The sequence below is a fragment of the Aulonocara stuartgranti genome (assembly GCF_965226115.1).
Source record: "Aulonocara stuartgranti genome assembly, chromosome: 19".
In the NCBI taxonomy this organism is placed as follows: domain Eukaryota; kingdom Metazoa; phylum Chordata; class Actinopteri; order Cichliformes; family Cichlidae; genus Aulonocara; species Aulonocara stuartgranti.
In genome coordinates, this window is record NC_138955.1 from 31,728,034 (window position 1) to 31,748,070 (window position 20,037).

Genomic DNA, 20,037 nt, shown 5'->3' on the forward strand with positions numbered 1-20,037 from the left:
TAAAACCCCCTCGAGGGTCGTTGACCCATTGATCATCTGCCTCATCACATGAGCCAAGGTGTGAAAAAAAGAGTGGCCACTAGAGGTTTGGGGTCAAACCACTGTGTGACCTTGCCTCATCCTTTCATGTGGCCTATTGAGGACATCTGACACTGAAGCCATGAGTTGAGCAAGGGCGGCGTGTCCAAATAGAGCTCACGTTAAGGGCTGTTCACATCACGACACCAAAGATAAACGAGGTCCCATTTCTCTGAAATGATTCGAGCTGTTGAAAAGACACATTCGGAGGGTCGTCACGAGCTTGCACAGAGATGTAAGCACAATATGGAGCCGCCAAAAAGAAGGAGATCAGCAGATCGGGAGCACATTAAAAGCAATGCAGTGCATAAGTTAATGTAATTTGTTACATTGTCAACTGTGGCAAAAAAATAACAAACCACTTTGAGCCTTCAAAAACATTATACATCATGTACAATAGTTAAAAGAACCCGTATGTAATGAGAAGGATGTACAAAGGTACTCCTATATAGTGTGCTCACAATGCAGACATGCAGGGACACATGACCGTATATACAAAAGTCAAAGCTTGAACATGACCGGTTTAACCTGCTGTGTACTTCCAGGGTTCGTCTCCGTAAGGAGGAGAAGATGAGAGAGCAGGAGCAGAGGATGAGGGCGAAAGAGGAGAAGATGAAGGAACAGGAGCTCAAGGGACGACTTCAGACCAATGGGTACGCAGGGAACTGCAGACATTCGTAACTTTAGTGAACTGCCTCCTTCAGTAACTGGGAAGTGCAAAGTCATTTTATTCTGCCTGAAACGTTCAGACTTAAGATAAACAGCTGGCTTTCACATGTCGGTTACAGTCTTGGTAAAAACCAAGTAAAAGGGCATCTTTACCACAAGTGTATGACACTCCATCAGTCGTGTTAGCAATACTTAGGTCAATATTATAAAATCTTTGATTTTATTTGCCTTCCTACTGGTTTTCATTGAGTCTCTGACAGATATCAGAACGTTCTTGTATTTGTTCTGCAGTGACTCGTGTACAGAACATCACACTGGAAATGAAGAGGAGCAGAGCAGCAAGATAATGAAAGGTGAAAAAGACAACAAGAAGAAGCAGGAAGAACGATAACGTTTGTGAATGTCTGAAGTCAGATGTGTTTGTTCTGTCTTCCAGCCAAAGGAAACCAGAAAGAACAGCAGCAGCAGACGGCGTCTGACCTGAAACCTCCCACCAGCCTGACGGCAGAGGAGCTGGAGAGAGAGCAGGAGAAGGTCAGAAACAGACGCTGGTTATTAGTCTCTCTGTCAGGGAGTCGGGAACGGTTCTGCTGTTCACACTGTCATCGATACAAAGAGAGAGCATGTACGCACAGCACCGTCATACAGCAGCTATATCAGTCACCAACACTTCAGTGTTCTTTGAACATCCTAGTTCTTGTTGTCGTCTGATCTGAACGGGCTTTTAATTAAAGCCTTCTGCCAAAGTCCAGGCGTTTGAAACTGCTTTTAAAACCAGCGTTTTTTCCCCCTGTAGCAATCAGAATTATAAGTGGATGATTTACCGTTCCACTTGATTGTCTTAGTTTATTCAGTCTTTATTATTATTTTTATTTTAAGTTATTACAATCAGAACAAACACAACCGGGGCACAGGAAAGAGGAGAAGAGGGAAAAGACTGAAAATCTGCTTCAACAAGCAGAAAGAAAACAACACAGCAGGGAAACCATGGCAACAACCACACAACAGTAAATAATAAATACTGAATGGTACTGAGGCGTGTGTGTGTGTGAACATGTCTGTATTCATAAAGCACTTTTTGTTTTTCGTGGCGTCTTCTTCAGCCAACTTTCTTAGTGAGAATGACAAAAGCCTAAAAAGCAGAAGAATTCAGTTTGATCCAGCTCTGTCGTCACTGCAGGTCAGAGAGCTGCAGGAACGCATCCAGAAAGCTGCAGCCTGCACCTGCCTGTTGCCTTTGGGTAGAGATCGTCTGTATCGCCGATACTGGCTGTTCCCTTCAGCCTCCGCCCTTTTTGTGGAGGCAGACCACTTCGGCCTGACCGAGGACATGCTGCAGCCTAGCCCAAAACCTGACCAGGACACAAGCACCACCAAGGTGGAGAAAGGAGAGGAAATGGCCAAGGATAAAGCAGCTAGTACAGGGTAGGTAACATTTTATACTGGGAGTGAACCAGTTAGTTTTACACACATAACACAGCTTTCTGATGGTGACGTGACTAAAAAGTGCCGCCTCAAATCCCGCCCCGCTCCACATCTGCAGCCCACCAATCAACCAGTCCAACCAGTGGTCCTTCTACAGTTCACTGGAGGAGGTTGATCATCTAATCGAGGCTCTGAATCCTCGAGGTCACCGAGAGAGCAGCCTGAAGGAGGCGCTGCTGCAGGAGAGACAGAGGCTGCAGCACCTGCTGAAGAGCTGTGACAGAAACAAATACGAGCACACAGGTAAGAGAGCCTGAGCCTAAATACATGGGTGCACATTAGGACTACAAATATTATTCAGATGCAGGTAGTAATCACTCACACCTTTTCTTTACCCAGAGGATCAAGAGTCATCCCAGGCACTCCCAGAATGCACTGCTGCAGCTGAGTCTATGATGGAGGTGAGACTCAGAGAGCTTCTGCTGGATATTGAGGACCGGATCCACCAGGGAACTCTGGGAACTCTGAAGGTGAGAGTTCCTGCTGACGATGGTAAAGGATGGGTATCCTAAGCCACAGCTGACTCATCTCTCTTTTGATGTTCAGGTGATGGATAGACAGGTATGGCGCTTGGCGTTAGAAGCTGGAAATTATGAGCTGCTCGCTTCTGATGGCAGAGAGAACACGGGGATGAACGGAAGAGTGGAGGCCATGGAGGTGGACTCTGCCCACCTGAGAGCCAGAGACAGGTGCGTAGTTTGGCCATGATGATCCAGTGTCCAAATCAGGGTTTCAGTCTTCGTGCGTTCAAAGCTGAACGTTCCTGTGTGCGGTGTAAACAGCTGCTTATTCTTCAGGCTTCAGGAGGTGAAGTCTGACAGCTCTGCAGCGTATGGGTCCAGCGGCAGTGGAACTCCTCAGGTGGTCAGCAACTCTGTACGAATCCTGGCTCAGGCTCTTACCAACATTGAGCAAGGCATCGAGAGACGCTTCCTCAAAGCTCCGCTCGGTGAGTTTCTTTACATGATCGCATGTAAATGGTGTGTGAGAGTGAAGGTGACTGCCTGACAGAAGAGCAGGAAAGGGCAAAATGTTGGTGGCACCAAAACTATTAGAGCTACATGTTTAAATGTACTAAACCTTTCCACTTATGTTTACCGCATAACAACTGCCTCTTTCACATCTGCAGCTGATGAAGACTCAAAGAAGGACCATAAGATGAAGAACAAAAAGAAGAAAGATGAGGACCAAGCCAGTGATGGTATGACTGTCTTCTAATAATATTATCATCTGGTTGATATTCTACATTTCTCAGTAGAGCCGGGTTTCTATTTTAAAAATAAAAATCACTGTGGTCTTACCTGTGTGTGTCTGTGTGTGTGTGTCAGATGGCAGCGACTGTGGTAGAGTCAGTAAAACGGTGTTGGAGCGATGGAGGGAATCTCTGCAGTCCTGCTCCAGCCTGTCTCAGGTCAGATTATTACATATCCCATCTCAGTTATGTTCACTGCGTTTATTTTATCTTAATGAAAATCTGTTTATGGTCATGCAAGTTCTTCTTCCACCCCAGATATGTTTATTGAGCTGTTCACATGTTTGTATGACAGAGTGGAATTTACAGAATCAGTAATTGTTTTTTTTATGCAACACTATGTGATACAACAGCCTCCCACACACACAGTCCCAGCTGTCCAGCTAGTCTGTCTTAATGAGGAGCCTAAAAACTACCTGCTGGTTACAGCTGCAGAAATGTAGAGCTGGGTACCCAAACTCTACTGAAGGAGGAGAGTCTGTCACTAAGAGTATGTTGTGTTCAATCCAGATGTAATGCATTTGCAACATCATCATAAGCCAGAGCTTTAAGGGAGTTGTGTCTCTTTCCTTCCAACGAGTGAGAATAAGCTTCTTTGCAAAAATAATACAGTAGGATATAAAACATGGCTTTGCACTGTCTATCCCCACAGCATCATTAAAAATGCCCAGAATAGTTGTCAGTGGATCAGAGCTCAGCTGCACGCGAAGAATTTGACACATTGAATCAAAGATGTCTGCCCCTTCAGCTGGAGAGCATTTCTCACAGGAGAAAATTAACCTTCCTCTTTAAAAGTGTAGATGTAGAGCATTGAATTGAGTCAAGCACTGTCTTGCATCATAAGAGCATTTATGGATATTCTCCAAAACCTTTTCCCAGTGAATATCAGTGATTGTAATACCTAATCCCTCTTCTCATTTAGTTAAAGGACGAGTTCACAGGGCTCACTGACATTAGGCTCTGATAGATGCAAGAACGTTGGGTTACTTAACGTAATCCCTGGTTCTTTGATAACAGAGTGAGGTGTTTCACTATGGGAATCGCCTTGGCGTGACCAACTACGGAAGCTCCAATGCCACCACGTCTGTCTATGACAGACCTGTCGAGCCGTGCTCAGGGCTCCGCCCCCTCATTCTAACACGGCCGACCAGCTCCTCCTAACTCATTCCAAGCAGATTTCTTTCCGTGCCTAAGCAAGGAGGGAAGTGTTGGTGAAACACCTCACTCTGTTATCAAAGAACCAGGGATTACGTTAAGTAACCCAACGTTCTTTTTCTAACTTCGCTCGGTGTTTCACTATGGGAGACATGGCCCACTCCCAGATTGCGCCAGCTCCCGAAGCTACTCTCCAGTGCTACTCAAGGATCTCAGGTCGAACCTGAGGCACCAGAATCCAGCACTGCCTGAGCCAGGGATGACTGTGCAACATCCAGCCGATAAAACCGGACAAACGTGTGCGGCGTAGCCCAGCTTGCTGCCGCACAAATATCCTGGACTGATACACCTCTGAACAACGCCCAGGATGTGGCCACACCCCTAGTGGAGTGAGCTTGGAGTCCCGGGGGGTCCTGCGAGCCCTTACAGCTATAAGCCAGAGCTATGGCCTCTACAATCCAATGAGCTAGCCTCTGGCGTGATACGGGCCTGCCCTTGTGAGGTGAGGCCCAGGAAACAAACAGCTGATCCAACTTCCTGAATCCAGCTGTTCTGTCAACATAAGTCCCCAAGGCCCGGACAGGGCACAAAGTGTTCAACCTCTGCTCCCTCTCGGAAGAGAATGGAGGGGGGTGAAAAGCTAGGAGCTCTACTGTAGGGCACCTGTATGATGTTTCCAACACTTTAGGGACAAAGGCTGGGTTGAACCTCAGGTGTGCTTTAGTGAGTCCCGGGGCCAACTGTAGACAAGAGGGGTGAATAGACAGAGCCTGTAATTCACTAACTCGCTTGGCTGTGGTTAGAGCCAACAGCAGAGTGGTTTTAAGAGAGAGAAACTTCAACCCCCACTGAGGATGTCTAAAACGACTGACGGATCCCATAAAGGGACTAGTGGTCTATGAAACTGCCCCTGATCCCTCACTCTGATCAGTGTTGGGGAGATCAGGCTGAGGGGAGGGAAAGCATACAGCAGAGTTTTTGGCCATGAATGGGCCAGCGCATCTGCGTCTGACAGGGAGAAAAACAGAGGGCACGGTGTGTTTTCTCACGAGGCGAAGAGATCTACGGCAGCCTGGCCGTATCTCTGCCAAATCTGCTCCATCACCTGTGGGTGAAGCCTCCATTCTCCGAACAGTGGATTTCCTCTGGACAGGAGGTCCGCCCCCCTGTTCAGAATTCCTGGCACGTGAGTTGCCCGAAGGGAGAGGAGCCGAGTGCTGCTCCACACAATTATTTCCCTGGCTAACCTGTGTAGCTGCCGGGAACGGGTGCCGCCCTGGCGGTTGATATAAGCAACAACAGTGGAGTTGTCTGTTTTCACTAAAACATGTTGACCCCGGAGATACGGCAGAAAATGCCGTAAGGCTAGGAGCACCGCGCGGAGCTCCAGCACATTTATGTGATTCAGAGTGAGTCTCTGTGACCAAACGCCATTCACTGCTCTGCCCATCATAGTCGCACCCCAGCCTGACAGGGATGCATCTGTGGTCAGCGTCACCCTGGATGATACTCCCCCGAGAGGTACCAGCGAGAGCTGTCGGGCTCCTCCAAGGCCGGAGAGCCGCGATACACGGCTGCGTTATTTTTACACCACGACTGAGATGTCGGCGAGGGCACAGCTGCAGAGAAGCGACCCACCGCTGAAAGTCTCTCATCATAAGCAGCCCCAAATGTACCACCGATATCACCGAGGCCATGAGGCCAAGGAGGCGCAGACAGAGTCGGAACCGCACGACTTTCCCCAGCTGAAAACGGGAAAGACAGTGAGTGAAGGATGCGATCCTCCGCTCTGAAAGTGCGATAAGAGATGGAGTCTATTCTGAGCCCCAGATACTCTGTAAACTGTGCGGGTTCCAAGTGGCTCTTTTCCAGGTTGATTGTGATTCACACGAGGTGGTAGGTGATTTGCTACCACCTCGGAGTCTTTTATCGCCTGCTCGTGCGATCGTGAGCATATTAGATAATCGCCGATGTAAAAGAATATTCTGATTAGGGCTGCCACAAACGATTATTTTGATAGTCGACTAGTCACCGATTATTTATGCGATTAGTCGACTAATCAGATCATCATCCACTGGACGTAAAACTACAGCTTATTGCACCAGCAGCATCTGCTCTTATATAACTATCATTAGCTTACAGCTTTAAGTGTTTAAGGTGCTAACTAAAAATAAAGACAAGATGATAGTTTATTCAATTTTAATGAAATTTGCAGATTGTTTCGGTGAAGTTTAATGAACTCCTTGCTATCTAAAATATAACAGGACACCGGAGTATATTCTCCAGCATCTCACACTTCTGATAATCAGCTGTCTGCTTGACGTTTATTCAGCTGTGTAAAAACTATAACTTTAATCTCAGACAAACCGATTTACTCAGGAACAAATAAAATACAAAAAAAAAAAAGCCAAACAACAACATTTTTAATTTATCTAAGTGACTCATATATATTTAACCTGAGTAGCGAAAGACGGCGGTGGGTTAGAAAACAATTTGCTGGGAGTCCGGTGTTCTCACGGCTCTAGTGACCTAGCCCCCGGCTAGCTATCGAGCTGGTGGGTAACAGACGTCTCCGAAAACGTCGGAGCGCTTTTGAAAATATGTGGTGTCTTGATAAACTGAGCAGATATTTGAGGTTTACACAGCTACATTCTCGCCTGAAAATACGTTAAACGTTTATTTTCTGACCCAGAAAGAATAATAAGAGTAATATTAAAACTAACTAGCTGCCGCCATTGTTGGAAACTAAGCTGGGCCGCGCTATGATTTCTGGGACACAGCTGCTTCTTCTTCTTCTTCGGGGTTTAACGGCAGCTGGCATCCTTGTACATGCAGTGCTGCCATCTTCTGTTTCAGTCCGTTATTACACTCTTAAATCCTGCTACTTATTCTTGCGTCTTTTGTGATCGTACAAAGTTTCAAACGACGCGTCGACTATTAAATCAGTCGTCGACGATTTTGATAGTCGACGTAATCGTGACTAGTCGACAAATCGTGGCAGCCCTCATTCTGATACCGCCGTTCCTTAACGGAGGCAGCGCTGCCTCCACACATTTGCTGAACACCCTTGGGGCTAAGGATAGCCCGAATGGGATAGTTTGAAACTCGTACGCTACGCTCTGATAAGCGAACGTGAGATATTTCCTGTGTGGAGGATAAATGGCGATGTGAAAAAATGCGTCTGATAGGTCGATTGTAACAAACCAATCGCCTGTGTGAATTGAGCGACAAAGCGTCTTGTGTGTGAGCATTCTGAACGTGTACTTTCTCAAATGCTTGTTTAACACACGCAGATCCAGAATAGGATGGAGTGACGTTCCGTCCTTTTTCGGGATGAGGAAATAGCGGGAGTAAAAGCCCTGCTGAGCTGCTTCGCTTGGTACCGCACTGATCGCCTGTTTGTGTAACAGGGAGGATATTTCCTCCTCCAGCACATTCGCTGAATCGCGACTGGCCACAGAAGCTAACACTCCGCCGAATCTCGGTGGTTTTACCGCAAACTGTAGTCTGTAACCATGGGAAATGGTTGACAAGACCCAGGGATGAACTGCGCATGCGCGCCACCGCTCCGGCCGCGCTGCGAGCGGGCCTCTGAAGAAGCGGTAGCGTAACGTCACCCCTGTCTCCCGGAAGGAGTTGGGGTCTCCCCCTCGGGAAGAGCGTGAGCTCCCCCCGCTGGGAACAAAGACAAATGGCAGTGACTTTCTTGTGTTTTTATTTTTGAAACTGGGGGGACATTCTGCCCTTGGCAAACTGCCTGGCTGCAGAAATGCACGTTTTATTTCTTTTGTTACCCCCAAACCACAGTGAAGTGTCTGGTGACTCTGGGCAGTGCTTGGTGACACAGAAGGAATGCTTGGTGACACTGCGCCATTTGTCCACAAGTCTGTCCTCCCTGAACTGGAGGAGGAGACTGAGAGGGTGCTCCTGGTGAACTGGAAACTTCCAGAGACCCTGAACCTTGGAGTGATTTGGTTACCCCTTCTAACACCTTCCTTCTCTTTGGGGGATAAGAGAGGGGTGACACAGAATGCTGCAGGTGTGCTAGGCTGACCGCTTCTTTTTCCCCTCTCTGGGGTGTGACGGCTTGTTCTTTGCAGCAGCTGCTGCAAAGGAATGCTTGCCCCAAGGTCTTTGGTTCTCTACCTTGGCCTGGTGGGCACCCTGCTGGTCTCCTGCTCCTCTCTGCATTCTGACCCCACTCTGTCTCCCTCTCACAGCTGCTGCTGTTGCGGCAAAGCCAGCTCTTGGCACCTGCTGGGGCTGAGAGTTAGGTTTTCTGGGTAAGCAGAGGTTGAATGCTTCTCCCTCCTGCTTTCTGCGGGTGCTTGTTTCTCTCATTCTCTCCAGGGCTGGGCCAAAGAGACCCTTAGTTGGGTCATAAGCTGCATCCATGACCTCAGCCTTCTGAGCATCACCTAGGCCTGACAGGTTTAGCCACAAGGCTCTCTCACCCGCGACTGCAAGATCATTAACCACGCAGATTTCATCCCAGAGGACTGGGTTCTGGGAACCCGAGTCAAGCTGACGGCCCATGTCTTCCAGAATTTCTGCCTGATATGCTGATGGCAGTGTGACTGCATTAAGCGAGCAAACTGACTGTGCAGCATATTTGTACATCCTTTGATAAATAGATGCCGTGAGGCGATCTATCTTGTTGGGCAAAGAAATGCTAGAAGAAGCTGAGATTGCCCTGCGGTTAGGGTGAAGGTTCGGTCAGCCCCAGTTCACCCATCCCCTGGATCTCAAGCTTAGAGAAGCCCTTGGTCAGAAGCTTGCTTTTAAAAGAGCTTGACCAATAGCGACTCATTTCTTTCATGCAGGCCGGGACTGCTGGCAGAAGCTGCTTCGATGGCGGCAAGGCTGGAGGGAGCCTTTTGCCGTCATACAGGTCGCGTTCTGCCCCTTCGGCATCCTGGGCGGCTGGACATGGGATGCCTAGCTTGGCCCGTTTGCAGACCTCGTACAAATTGCCGTCCACCGGGGATGCAACTTCAGCCACACTCGGTGTCCTGGACTGCTGGGGAGGAAAGGTAGAGTCATCCTCCTGTTCCTCATCCATGTCCACCAGGTCGAGGAGGTCTGAGTCGGCATTGCCCTCCGCGTCCTCGCCACCCGGCTTGCCCACGTTTTGATCGAGGAGGTCCTCGAACGATGGGGGCATGAGCAGGTCCTCTTCTTCCATCATGTCCGCCCAGCTTGTGGAGGCTCGCGGATGACGGATATTGCTCGTAGCAGTAGCGGCCAACAGGCAGGGGTCCTGACTGTTCGTTACTGCTACTCTAAGCCTCCTTTCCAGGACTTTCTCTGGCATCAAAGCACAGTGTGGGCATCCCTGAGGGCCACCAGTGAAGCCTGAGCATGCTTGGCACCCATACAGATGATGCACATTGGATGAGGGTCCCTGCCCGAGATGGGGGCATTGACGGGGCACGGGCGGGATGCAGCCTCTTTGGCCTTCGGCTCCGACCTTTTGGCAGGAGTAGGAGCCGCAGACATGGTTAGCGGAAAGGGGTGAGACTAGGCTAGGACTAGCAGCGGGTGTTAAATCCGAGCCAGTCGCTGCGAGAGTCAGCTCGTCATGACACGTTAGCTGCACTCCTCTAGCCAATAGAGATTGAAAATGTGACGTCATTCAGGGGTAAAACCGCAAAGGATTCTGGGAACTCGTGGCAAGAGGTACTAGCGCACGCAGGCTTTCAATTAAAATCCGTTACACAGCAATAAAAAGAAACACAAAAATGGCAAGAAGCTGTTGTATTATTAACTGCAATAGCCGGTCGCATGACAGCCACGGGAAGCCGACGGGTAAAGAGATCGGTTTTTATCGGATTACGTCGTTGAAGAGAAATTGTTCGAGTCGTGTTTCCGAAGTGACAAAGAGGCGACTGGATTGCAGCCATTCAAAGACCAAATATAACGTCCCAGAACACTCCAGCTCACAGGTTAGTCTGCTCCAAGCATTTACACAAAGGTCAGTCTGCTGAACAGAAATGGTCGTGCTATGCTCCTTTATTTATTGTGCATAAATAGTGAATTGTCCTGACACAATATTGCGTTTCGCTTCTGTTATTATGGTACATTGACAAAAACATATACTTTTATTCACAGGGTAAAACAGGTTTTTTGTATCACTAATTGTCCAGTACGATTACAACATACAATATTGTTGTTACTGCTACATTTCTGTAATGCTACCAGAAATTATTTCCACTACTAATTAATTACCGTTGAGCTCAAAGGTCCTATTAATAAACGGTTAACGAATGTGTATTTATGAAGACAATTTGTGAGACTGGTAAACTTATGATACGTACAATGGTCTGTCGTTCTACACGGTGCATTTCAAGGTCCTGCACCCATCCGTCCGTAAACTGTACCTGGGCTTGTTGCAGTGACCTGAAGTTACTAAACTTCATGAGTGTGTGCACTCACTCCAAGAACCGTATAATTATAAATATGAGCGTGGTGAAAGTTGGGCAGCACGCTAACGTCTTTTGTCCCTCTGTGTGCTCGTAAGGGTCTAACCCTTTCACTCCTTTGATTTTTTTCCTCGTATCTTTTCTTTGACTTTTCATCAAGTCTGTCTTTGTACATACCTTTTTGGGGGGCAAAGAAAAAGCAACAAGGTATTGGAACCAGAGAATGAACGTTTTGCGGTGCAGCATTTGATGCGGTACTTGGATTGTTTTTGCCTCGAGTTCCCGACATGCAATGCGCGAAAGTCATGTGGTCTGTCAATCTCTATATCATTAGCAACTTAATGCTAACCGAACCCTAGGTCGACTAACAAGCTAATGCTAGTGAGACGCTAATGTGGTTCGTGGCCTGCTAACAAGTTAATGCTAGCCGGACACTGAACGAACAGCTCGCCGTAACGCGTTAGCCCGAGTTACACAACATCGGCTACCTCGCTAACTAAAACCAGGAACCGCTGGGACAGCTCGCCTGACGCATTGCTGTTCCACAGTGCAACTCTAAGTACACTTCTTTCGAAGGACTTACTCAGCACGATCCAAACTGGAACCGGAAAAACTGCGTTCGGCGACGTGCTCCTACACGGGACGCCTGAAAACTGTTAAGCAGCTAATCAAGTTAGCCTGGATGCGCTGTGGGAGCTAAAAGTAGTTTGTCACGGGAAGAAAGCGAGAATGAGTTAGGAGGAGCTGGTCAGCCGTGTTAGAATGAGGGGGCGGAGCCCTGAGCACGGCTCGACAGGTCTGTCATAGACAGACATGGTGGCATTGGAGATTCCGTAGTTGGTCATGCCGAGGCGATTCCCATAGTGAAACACCGAGCGAAGCTAGACAAAGAAAGTAATTTCTTCCTACGAGGTGGAAGTTGCAGACTTTTATCAAGACATTAATTGTTAAGACTCTCACAGCCCTGTACGCATTTCCTGACAGAGTCTCTTATCTGCAGGTATCTGGAAAAGTTTCTCCCTGGTAGCTTGAAAGAGGCAAAGACCCTCTCCCAGTGTTGATTAGTGGTTGTCCTACCTGTTTCCAAAGTCTAAATGTGTTATGTAGAATAGATATGATAGGATAAAGACTTCAAATTAAAGTGTAGTTTAATCTGCTTAAGAATACGTATGGTGCTATGTTTCACCACATTGCTGTCATACATAGGCTGACGAGCTTCCTGCTCCAGTTACAACCATGTAGAGCAGGACTGTCCAACCTTTTTTGCGCCACGGACCAGTTCATGTCCAACAATATTTTCATGGACCGGCCTTTAAGGTGTTGCGGATAAATACAACAAAATTAAACCAGTACCCAAAAAAAAGAAGATTTGTTCATAACACAGAGAAAAAGACCCAGTGAACCCAAGGTAACAATAAAAAAGATTACAAAATAACGCGAAATAACATTTTAAAAACCATGAATTTCACATAAGTAAAGATGAGTGAACTCAATTTTGTAAATGTGATTTAGCAAGAAATAATGGGAGATTTTGAAATGAATATAACTACTTTGGCAAAATTATCATCTTAATGCCATTATAGAGGGAGCGTGTTTACTGTATACTCAACTGGAGCTCAGATATTAAGGGAGAGAAGTTAGATTTTAATAGCGAGGAATAGCACTTTGTAAGCTGAATACCCAAATACGTGAACTTCTCATAAGCTGTACCGAATGGGAGGTTTTGTAGCCAAGATGAGTTACTCACATGTTACCAGTAGCGGTTTTAGATACGGGCGGTATCGTGGTGGGGGGCGGCATCACGGGCCTCGGCAAAAAAAAAAAAATGCTTGTACTCCTGCTGCCCCGACGTCAGCCAGCGCATACTGGGAATGGCACAGGCACCGATCGGTTTTCTATCGCCCATTTGCTGGGAGTAAGGGCGCCCTCCGTTTGCGGCACAGAGAGGAGAGGGCGGGGCGGCGGGGGATTCTCTGGCTGGAGCAGCAGCTAATAACCAACTCGCAAAATAAAACAAAATAAAAACAAAACAACAAACACGAAAACACCAGACATCATGATACAGACTTTATAACCTAACTTTATAATTTGCACCGATGTTTTTTCGAAATTCTGTACACGAAAAGTGAGCGCGAGAGCTCTCGGTGCACCTGCTCGCTGCTGAAGTCAAAGTAAACTTTATTGTCATCTCCGCTACAGACAGTCCAGTATGTAGAGAGACGAGACGACGAGGCTGCAGTTACAGCAGTGCAAGTAAACAAACAATATATATAAGAAGAGTAAGAAAATAAATATACAGTTTAGGACCAGGAGTAAAGGATCAATAACAATTTAAAATTTACAGTTTGATGATTTAAAGTCTCACACAAGCCGTCGAAAGGGGAGGGGCCAGCTGCTTCCAAATAGAGCACATTTCATTTATAATGTTGTAAATCCAAGCCCATTATGTATTCATGATTTGAATCCTGGGTTGTGTGAAATCCCAGAAATACACCTTAGACAAAGAGAATCTGTGAACTAAGGTCTGTTAGGTTAAGTTGTGGTGATCCTCGAGTTGGGGGATTTGTGTTCATACTGGAGTGCAAAATTAAAACCAATGTAAGATGGACAAGAAAAGTTCAAAGCCATCAGGTGCTCAGGTTAGAAAAAAGAGAAAAGAAGAGGAGGAGAAACGAGCAAAAGATGCAGGTAAGCAGATGTGTGATTGGATAATGGCAGCTCATCCTGAAACTATCAGAGTCAGAAAACTTTATTAATCTCTAAGGAAGTTATGAGAGTTACAGTTGCTCCAAGAAGAAATGGTAAAAATAGCAACAGTAACAGACTAAACTCCAAACAATACATTATGTTACAGATTTTAATATTAATTGGGGGGGGGGGGGCCTCGACTGTGTAGTCGAGGGCCTCTTTAGGATCGGTAAAGCGTTTCTTCATATTGCATAACACCTAGTATCCATCTGCACTTTGCAAATGCAGTGGTGAGGGCACTGGGTAAGGGCACTGGGTGAGTCCGAAGAGGCTTCCAGGCCTACATCGCTCGCATCATTCCTCTTAGGTTTAGGCTTCACAACTGTTGAAAAACTCTCAAAAAATCTATCCACATTGATTAGCAGGTTATAAATTTGCATGTTTGAGCGTATTCAAAGATTTATTTTTTAAGTAATTCTGATGAGCTATCCCACGGCTCACTAGCGCCCCCCTGAGCTCATGCAAGTTCTTTTCTTGTCCTACTCTTTGTTTTTTCTTTTTTCTTCTTGTGTGTTTGTATTTTTGACTGAGAAATGAAATTTTGAGAAACTTGGAGCTTTTTAGCCACCTCGGTGTTTTAGTTTTGTCTTTTTTCCACAAACCTTTTTTGAAGATAAAAACTTCAGAGATTTTAGCCAATATATAGTTTTAGGAATGTATTCAGGTTTATGTTGTGGTGATTTCTGCGCCGTCCTGATGTTTATGGTTGAATTAACGTCTTAACAAGTTTATGTGGTGGTTTGTTTTCAGGTGTTTGTTCACCTGTCCAGTCTGGAGCGAAGTATCCTGTGGTCTCGCTCCATTCTCAATGCCCGCTGTCGCATCTGTAGATGCAAAGGAGATGCAGACAACATGGTGCTATGTGACAGCTGTGACAGAGGACACCACACCCACTGTCTGAGGCCACGCATGAAGGTAGGCACACTACACCGGCACTGTGAGGGACAGCTTTGTTTGCAGGTGCACTAACACTGCATGTTTACAGTGCTGCTGTTTTCTTTCATCTACTATTTTGCATAAATGTGCTAAATTCAGAGATCTAGTGTTCCTTCCTCCTCCTGTGTACAAATTTCTAGTTTCACATATAAAATGTATGAAGTGTGTGAGCCATGAACCAGCAAGTATTTGGAATTAAAAAAACGTGCTCTCTGTGATTGCAAAACCTGCAGGTTGGGCAGTAAGCAGGTAAATGTTTTTTCCTGCTCCACCCAACCTTCTTGAACTTGCCATGAACAGCACCGTTACCAGGGATGTGCATGACAGGCTGAGTGATCGTCGCTGTTGTTACTAGTCAGTACCAGATTTACTAGTCCTTCAGTCTAAGGCTGCGTTCACTCTGCAGGTCTTGATGCTTAATTCCGAGTTTTTGATCAAATCCGATGTTTTTGTCTGCTCGTTCACACTACAAATAAAATGCGACAGCAAACGCGCTCTAGTGTGAACACTCAAAGCGCCCGCATGCGCAAAAGAAGACGTCACACACAGCGCGCTCTGTTTAGACCCAGAGCAACAGTATGTTTGACTGATGGCCGTTAATATAAAGACTTCGGACTTTACGTTTCCCAATTTTTGCTTTAAGTTATTTTGTTATTTACATAATAATGTAAATAACCTAATAATGATCCTTGTTGCTGTTTAAGAGAGGAGCGGTGCTTCAAAGGATAGCTGCAGATTTCTGTCAGAATCTGCAGATTATACAGAACAAATAAAATGTTCACGTTGTCTTCCCAAGAGTTTCGCTGGATGACCAGGAAGCGTTCGCGATGTCTTCTCCGGCGCTGATAATTGGCGTCTGTCTTGTGTCGGTGACGTAAAAGGCGGATTTAATGCGACATGACCATCAAACAGCAGTCGCTTTCTGAGACATCAGATATGTATCAGATTCAGCACCACATACGAAAGTGACCCAGAGCGGATTTGAAAATATCGGATTTGTGCCGTTTGCTGCCCCCAGCTGTTATGGGAGGAGCATGTCATACTGAGAGGAATCCCCATGTGTAGGCCTTAATACGCTGGAGCAATTACATCTGCCTTTTAAACTCTTTGAAAAGAATGAGCTGTGTGCACAGTTGGAAAGCTTCTGATTGTGAGGCAGCTTCAGGCTGAGCACGTGTTTGACATGTTTGAGGGAACCAACCAGTGTGTTTTCACTCAGTCTGTTCCAGAAGGTGAATGGTTTTGTCCAGACTGTCGACCCAAACAGAGATCCAACCGCCTCCCATCCCGTCAGCGCTCGTCTATTGACGAGGAGGAGGAAAGAGACTATGATGATGAGGAAGAGGAGGAGGAAGAGTCTGAAGAGGAGGAGGAGGAGGAATCTGAAGAAGAGTCAGAGGAGGAAGAGGAGCAAGAAGTTGTTGTGAAGTAAGTGTTAAAAATAAATCAATAAATGACCTTGTTCTTCAGGAATGAATCGTTCTGGAGCTTTTCTTTTGAATCTCTGCAGCCCTAAGAAGAGGCAGACTCCACTCCCCAAGGGCAAGAGCCAACAGGCCACACCCAAGAACAGCATCACCACGTCAGGGAAAAACACATCAGCCTCCAAGTGAGTGTCTACCATAGATTGACCTCTTAGGTCATGTAGTCCTGATGGCAGTTTTGCAATATTCCCTGACCTTACCTTAATTCCATTTTATTTATAGTTGCCTCAAGGCACTTTATAATATAAAGTAAAGACCCTACAATAATACAGAGAAAATACCAACTTCATATGACCCCCTATGAGCAAGCAGTTTGGTGACAGTGGGAAGGAAAAACTCTTTTAACAGGAAGAAACCTCCAGCAGAACCAGGCTCAGGGATGATACTGCCTAAGAAAAGCATGTATAATGTAAATGGTACATAGCCGATCATTAGAGATAGGTTGATCATATTTAAGATCGAAGCATTAATTAATGGCAGGACTTCTTTGAGCAGTTTTGTAGGAATGGGGTCTAAAAGACACGTTGATGGTTTGGAGGAAGTAATTATTGAAGTTAACTCAGAAAGATCAATTAGAGAAAAAGAGTCTAACTTAACATCAATGGTACTAAGAGTAGCTGTAGATAATATTACATCTGTGGGATGATTACTGGTAATTTTTTCTCTAATGATAAGAATTTTATTTGTGAAGTTCATGAAGTCATTACTAGTTAACATTAAAGGGATGGTTGGCTCAACAGAGCTCTGACTGTTTGTCAGCCTGGCTACAGAGCTGAAGAGAAACCTGGGGTTGTTCTTATTTTCTTCAATCAGTGATGGATAGTAAGATGTTCTGGCTCTGTGGAGGGCTTTCTTATAAAGCAGCGAAACTAAACTTTAGTGCAGTCACAACAAGTCCTGATCTAACTTTACTATTTACTTATGCTAACTGTGAAACTTCATTTTGTGTTAATCTAGATGAGTTTGCTGTGTTTCCAGTCCCACTTTACTGACTGTCTAATCACAGATCCTCAGGGAAAAAGCCCATAACCCCTCCGGCCTCTGATGGGAAAATTCCAACCCGCTCCAGGAGTCGGACTGGTGCTCATGTGAGCCATGAGAACGTGGAGCCAAACAGTCACATAAGCAAACGCAACACCAAAACTGCACCAGCTCAGAGCGAGTCTCGCAAGAGGTCATTAACAGGTAAGCAGCCAGTCAGCAAACAGTAAACACCTGCTGAGGGTGAACTTTAACAACTAACATATAAACATCCACTCAACAATGTGTGCACCAATCAGTAACCAGCCAGTTAACATCAAATAACTCTGACAGGTGAACACTGTGGTCCAGGCAGGTTTCTGTGCAGTACAGGAGCATGGACCACAGTGGCACCATCCTGATTCTTAGCCAGCAGAATTGGTGCATTTGCTGCTCTGATCTGAGCACACATCGGTCTCTCCCTCTGCTCCTCGTAGAAACCGCCGCTCCTCGTAAACTGTCCAGACCCATCCTGCCTGTCCTTCCCTCGTCACACTCTCCAGGAGCCTCCTCATCGTCCTCTAACCGTCGTTCCTCTGGGAGGAACCAAGGAGTACACGAGCTGTCCGCCTGTGAACAGCTGACAGTGGAGCTAGTCAGACATGAAGACAGCTGGCCCTTCATGAAGCTGGTGTCCAGAACCCAGGTACTGCACCCATGTAGCTGTGTTTTAGTTTTATGTTTAGACCAACAAGAAGTTGATGAAAACGAAGCAGAAATGTTTCTCAGTCCGTTTACATCAGAATTAAATTTAGTCATCTCAGTAACAGTTAGATACTTACCTCAAACACAACTTGGTAGGAAAAGCAGACGAGTCAGGTTTAGGAACATGAACTATGGTTCAGGATGGAGGTTTAACTCTGAAGATGTTGTGGACCACAGCACTGTGCATCCTTTGTTTTGTGAGGGAAATGGATGCAGCAATATGCAGGTATGCTTTGACAGTACGTTTGGGATCATTGTCATGCTGGGAAATGGAGCAGTTGCCATTTAGACTTTTTCCACAGTAGTAATTAACTTCAGGCCCGGGTCGAGTCTATATTTGATGTCATTGTGTCTGACCAGAAACGCAGCCTGTAGCATATTTCTGTACCCGTTACATCTCCATACAGGTTCCAGATTACTATGACATCATTAAGAAGCCGATTGCGCTGAACACCATCAGAGAGAAAGTCAACAACTGTGAATACCAGACTGCAGGTGAGCCACGTGTAGATCACTGCGGTCAGAACATGCGTGCTTCTGTGCACAATGTGAACATGTGACTCTCATTTCTCTCCATTTGGTGTCTGCAGGCGAGTATATCTCAGATGTGGAGCTGATGTTCTCCAACTGTCTTCAGTATAATCCTCGTCACACTAATGAGGCGAAGGCCGGACATCGACTGCAGCGGTTCTTCCACGCTGAGCTGAGCAGACTTGGCCTATTGGAGCACGGCTCTGCCCTGCCCACCAAACGCTCCCGACACTGAAGCAGACGCACTCCTGTCACCTTCACCGCCGTCCAGGGACTGGAAAGAGGAGACAGATGTAGAAGTTGCAGTTGTTTTGTTCCCGAAGGACTGAAAAGGTGTCAAAATATATTAGCAACCTGTGTGCTCCGTTAAGCAAAGGGATAACGGAGGGCAAAGGTCAGCAGAACCATTAAATTAATGTTAAAAAGAGTTAAAGGTCCATTGTTAAAATGAGCTTTTTTCCACTGCTTCTTACATGAATCTGTTCTGGGAGCTCTGCCCTTCTCATGTGTTGTGCGTTTAAAAGCGTCTCTCTCAAAATTAAATACGTTGCAGCTGCTGTGAGTTCATGGGAAAGTTGTGAGCTAGGCTTTGTATGACCTGCTGATCAGGGCATTTATTTCTAGTCTATTGGATAGACAGACATGTAGCAGATTGATGGGCACAGACACATTCCTGTGGCGCTGTAACGACAGTAGAGTCCCACCTGATTTCACCTGATGTTTCCTTTAATCCAGAAAAGCAAAAACCACTAAATACTCTGGGACTTGAGGCCCTCAGTGTTTTCTCAGGGATTTGTGATTTCAGTGTAAACTGTTTCAGCTAGTTTTACTGAAGCGGAGCAGCTGCAGGGATTCGGGGCTCAATCGATGGAAGTCTGTGGCCAGCACTATTACAACAGTAAATTGTATTTAAATAGGTTTTCTAGCACGTGAAGTATGACCAGATTGGTTTACAAAGGAACATTTAATAATAGAAAAATAACTGATTAATTCCTCTACATGAAGTTATTTGATGGCATGCACAGCCTGCAGCATGACCCTTGGGCTGACGTGATTGCAGCTTCCATGCACTCAGACTCCCTGTGGGGCGTAGAGCTGAGTAACTTTAGCTTGGTTTGAACGGAAATGCTTGATTTTTCATTAGGATACAATCAGAAGACCATAAAAACTTTTTGGCTAAATTTCATTTAATGATGACACTGAAACAACAGCCTTGTTTTTATTGGGATGTATAAATTTAAAACACGCAGGTAATATGTACATGTACACCTGTTTATGCTAATTATCAATTCAACCAGACTGTGTTGATTGTGGCTTCCACAGACTTCTGTAATGATCTACTGGGTGAATTTCAAACTGTAACCAATAACATGCAGCTAGTAGTGCAAACCCTTTCATTATATTGCATTGGCAGAGTTATAGATGCAGTTTGAGAGACTATGAAGATGCTTCAACATCTCAGGAACACCTTCCCCCAGCTTAGCATTGAGACTCAAAGGATTCCTTTAAAGCTCCATTCAGACGGGATTCAGTTTAAAGGCGTGGATCTGAG

At 45.9% G+C, this 20,037-nt stretch overlaps 1 protein-coding gene across 3 annotated transcripts in view; it reads left to right on the forward strand.

Moving 5' to 3' along the window:
- Positions 1 to 20,037, forward strand: part of baz1a (bromodomain adjacent to zinc finger domain, 1A) — a 37,664-nt gene that overhangs the window by 17,173 nt on the left and 454 nt on the right. For all 3 annotated transcript variants that reach the window (XM_082515362.1, XM_082515364.1, XM_082515363.1), the window contains exons 14-30: positions 624 to 731; positions 1,039 to 1,100; positions 1,184 to 1,281; positions 1,928 to 2,172; positions 2,291 to 2,475; positions 2,572 to 2,702; positions 2,779 to 2,921; positions 3,030 to 3,181; positions 3,362 to 3,433; positions 3,561 to 3,643; positions 14,560 to 14,724; positions 15,965 to 16,173; positions 16,256 to 16,354; positions 17,236 to 17,414; positions 17,687 to 17,895; positions 18,362 to 18,449; positions 18,545 to 20,037. The exon at positions 18,545 to 20,037 is cut by the window's right edge and continues 454 nt beyond it. In XM_082515362.1, the coding sequence (XP_082371488.1) occupies positions 624 to 731; positions 1,039 to 1,100; positions 1,184 to 1,281; positions 1,928 to 2,172; positions 2,291 to 2,475; positions 2,572 to 2,702; positions 2,779 to 2,921; positions 3,030 to 3,181; positions 3,362 to 3,433; positions 3,561 to 3,643; positions 14,560 to 14,724; positions 15,965 to 16,173; positions 16,256 to 16,354; positions 17,236 to 17,414; positions 17,687 to 17,895; positions 18,362 to 18,449; positions 18,545 to 18,720 (2,404 nt within the window). In that variant the 3' untranslated portion in view covers positions 18,721 to 20,037. The remainder of the gene's footprint in view (positions 1 to 623; positions 732 to 1,038; positions 1,101 to 1,183; positions 1,282 to 1,927; positions 2,173 to 2,290; positions 2,476 to 2,571; positions 2,703 to 2,778; positions 2,922 to 3,029; positions 3,182 to 3,361; positions 3,434 to 3,560; positions 3,644 to 14,559; positions 14,725 to 15,964; positions 16,174 to 16,255; positions 16,355 to 17,235; positions 17,415 to 17,686; positions 17,896 to 18,361; positions 18,450 to 18,544) is intronic.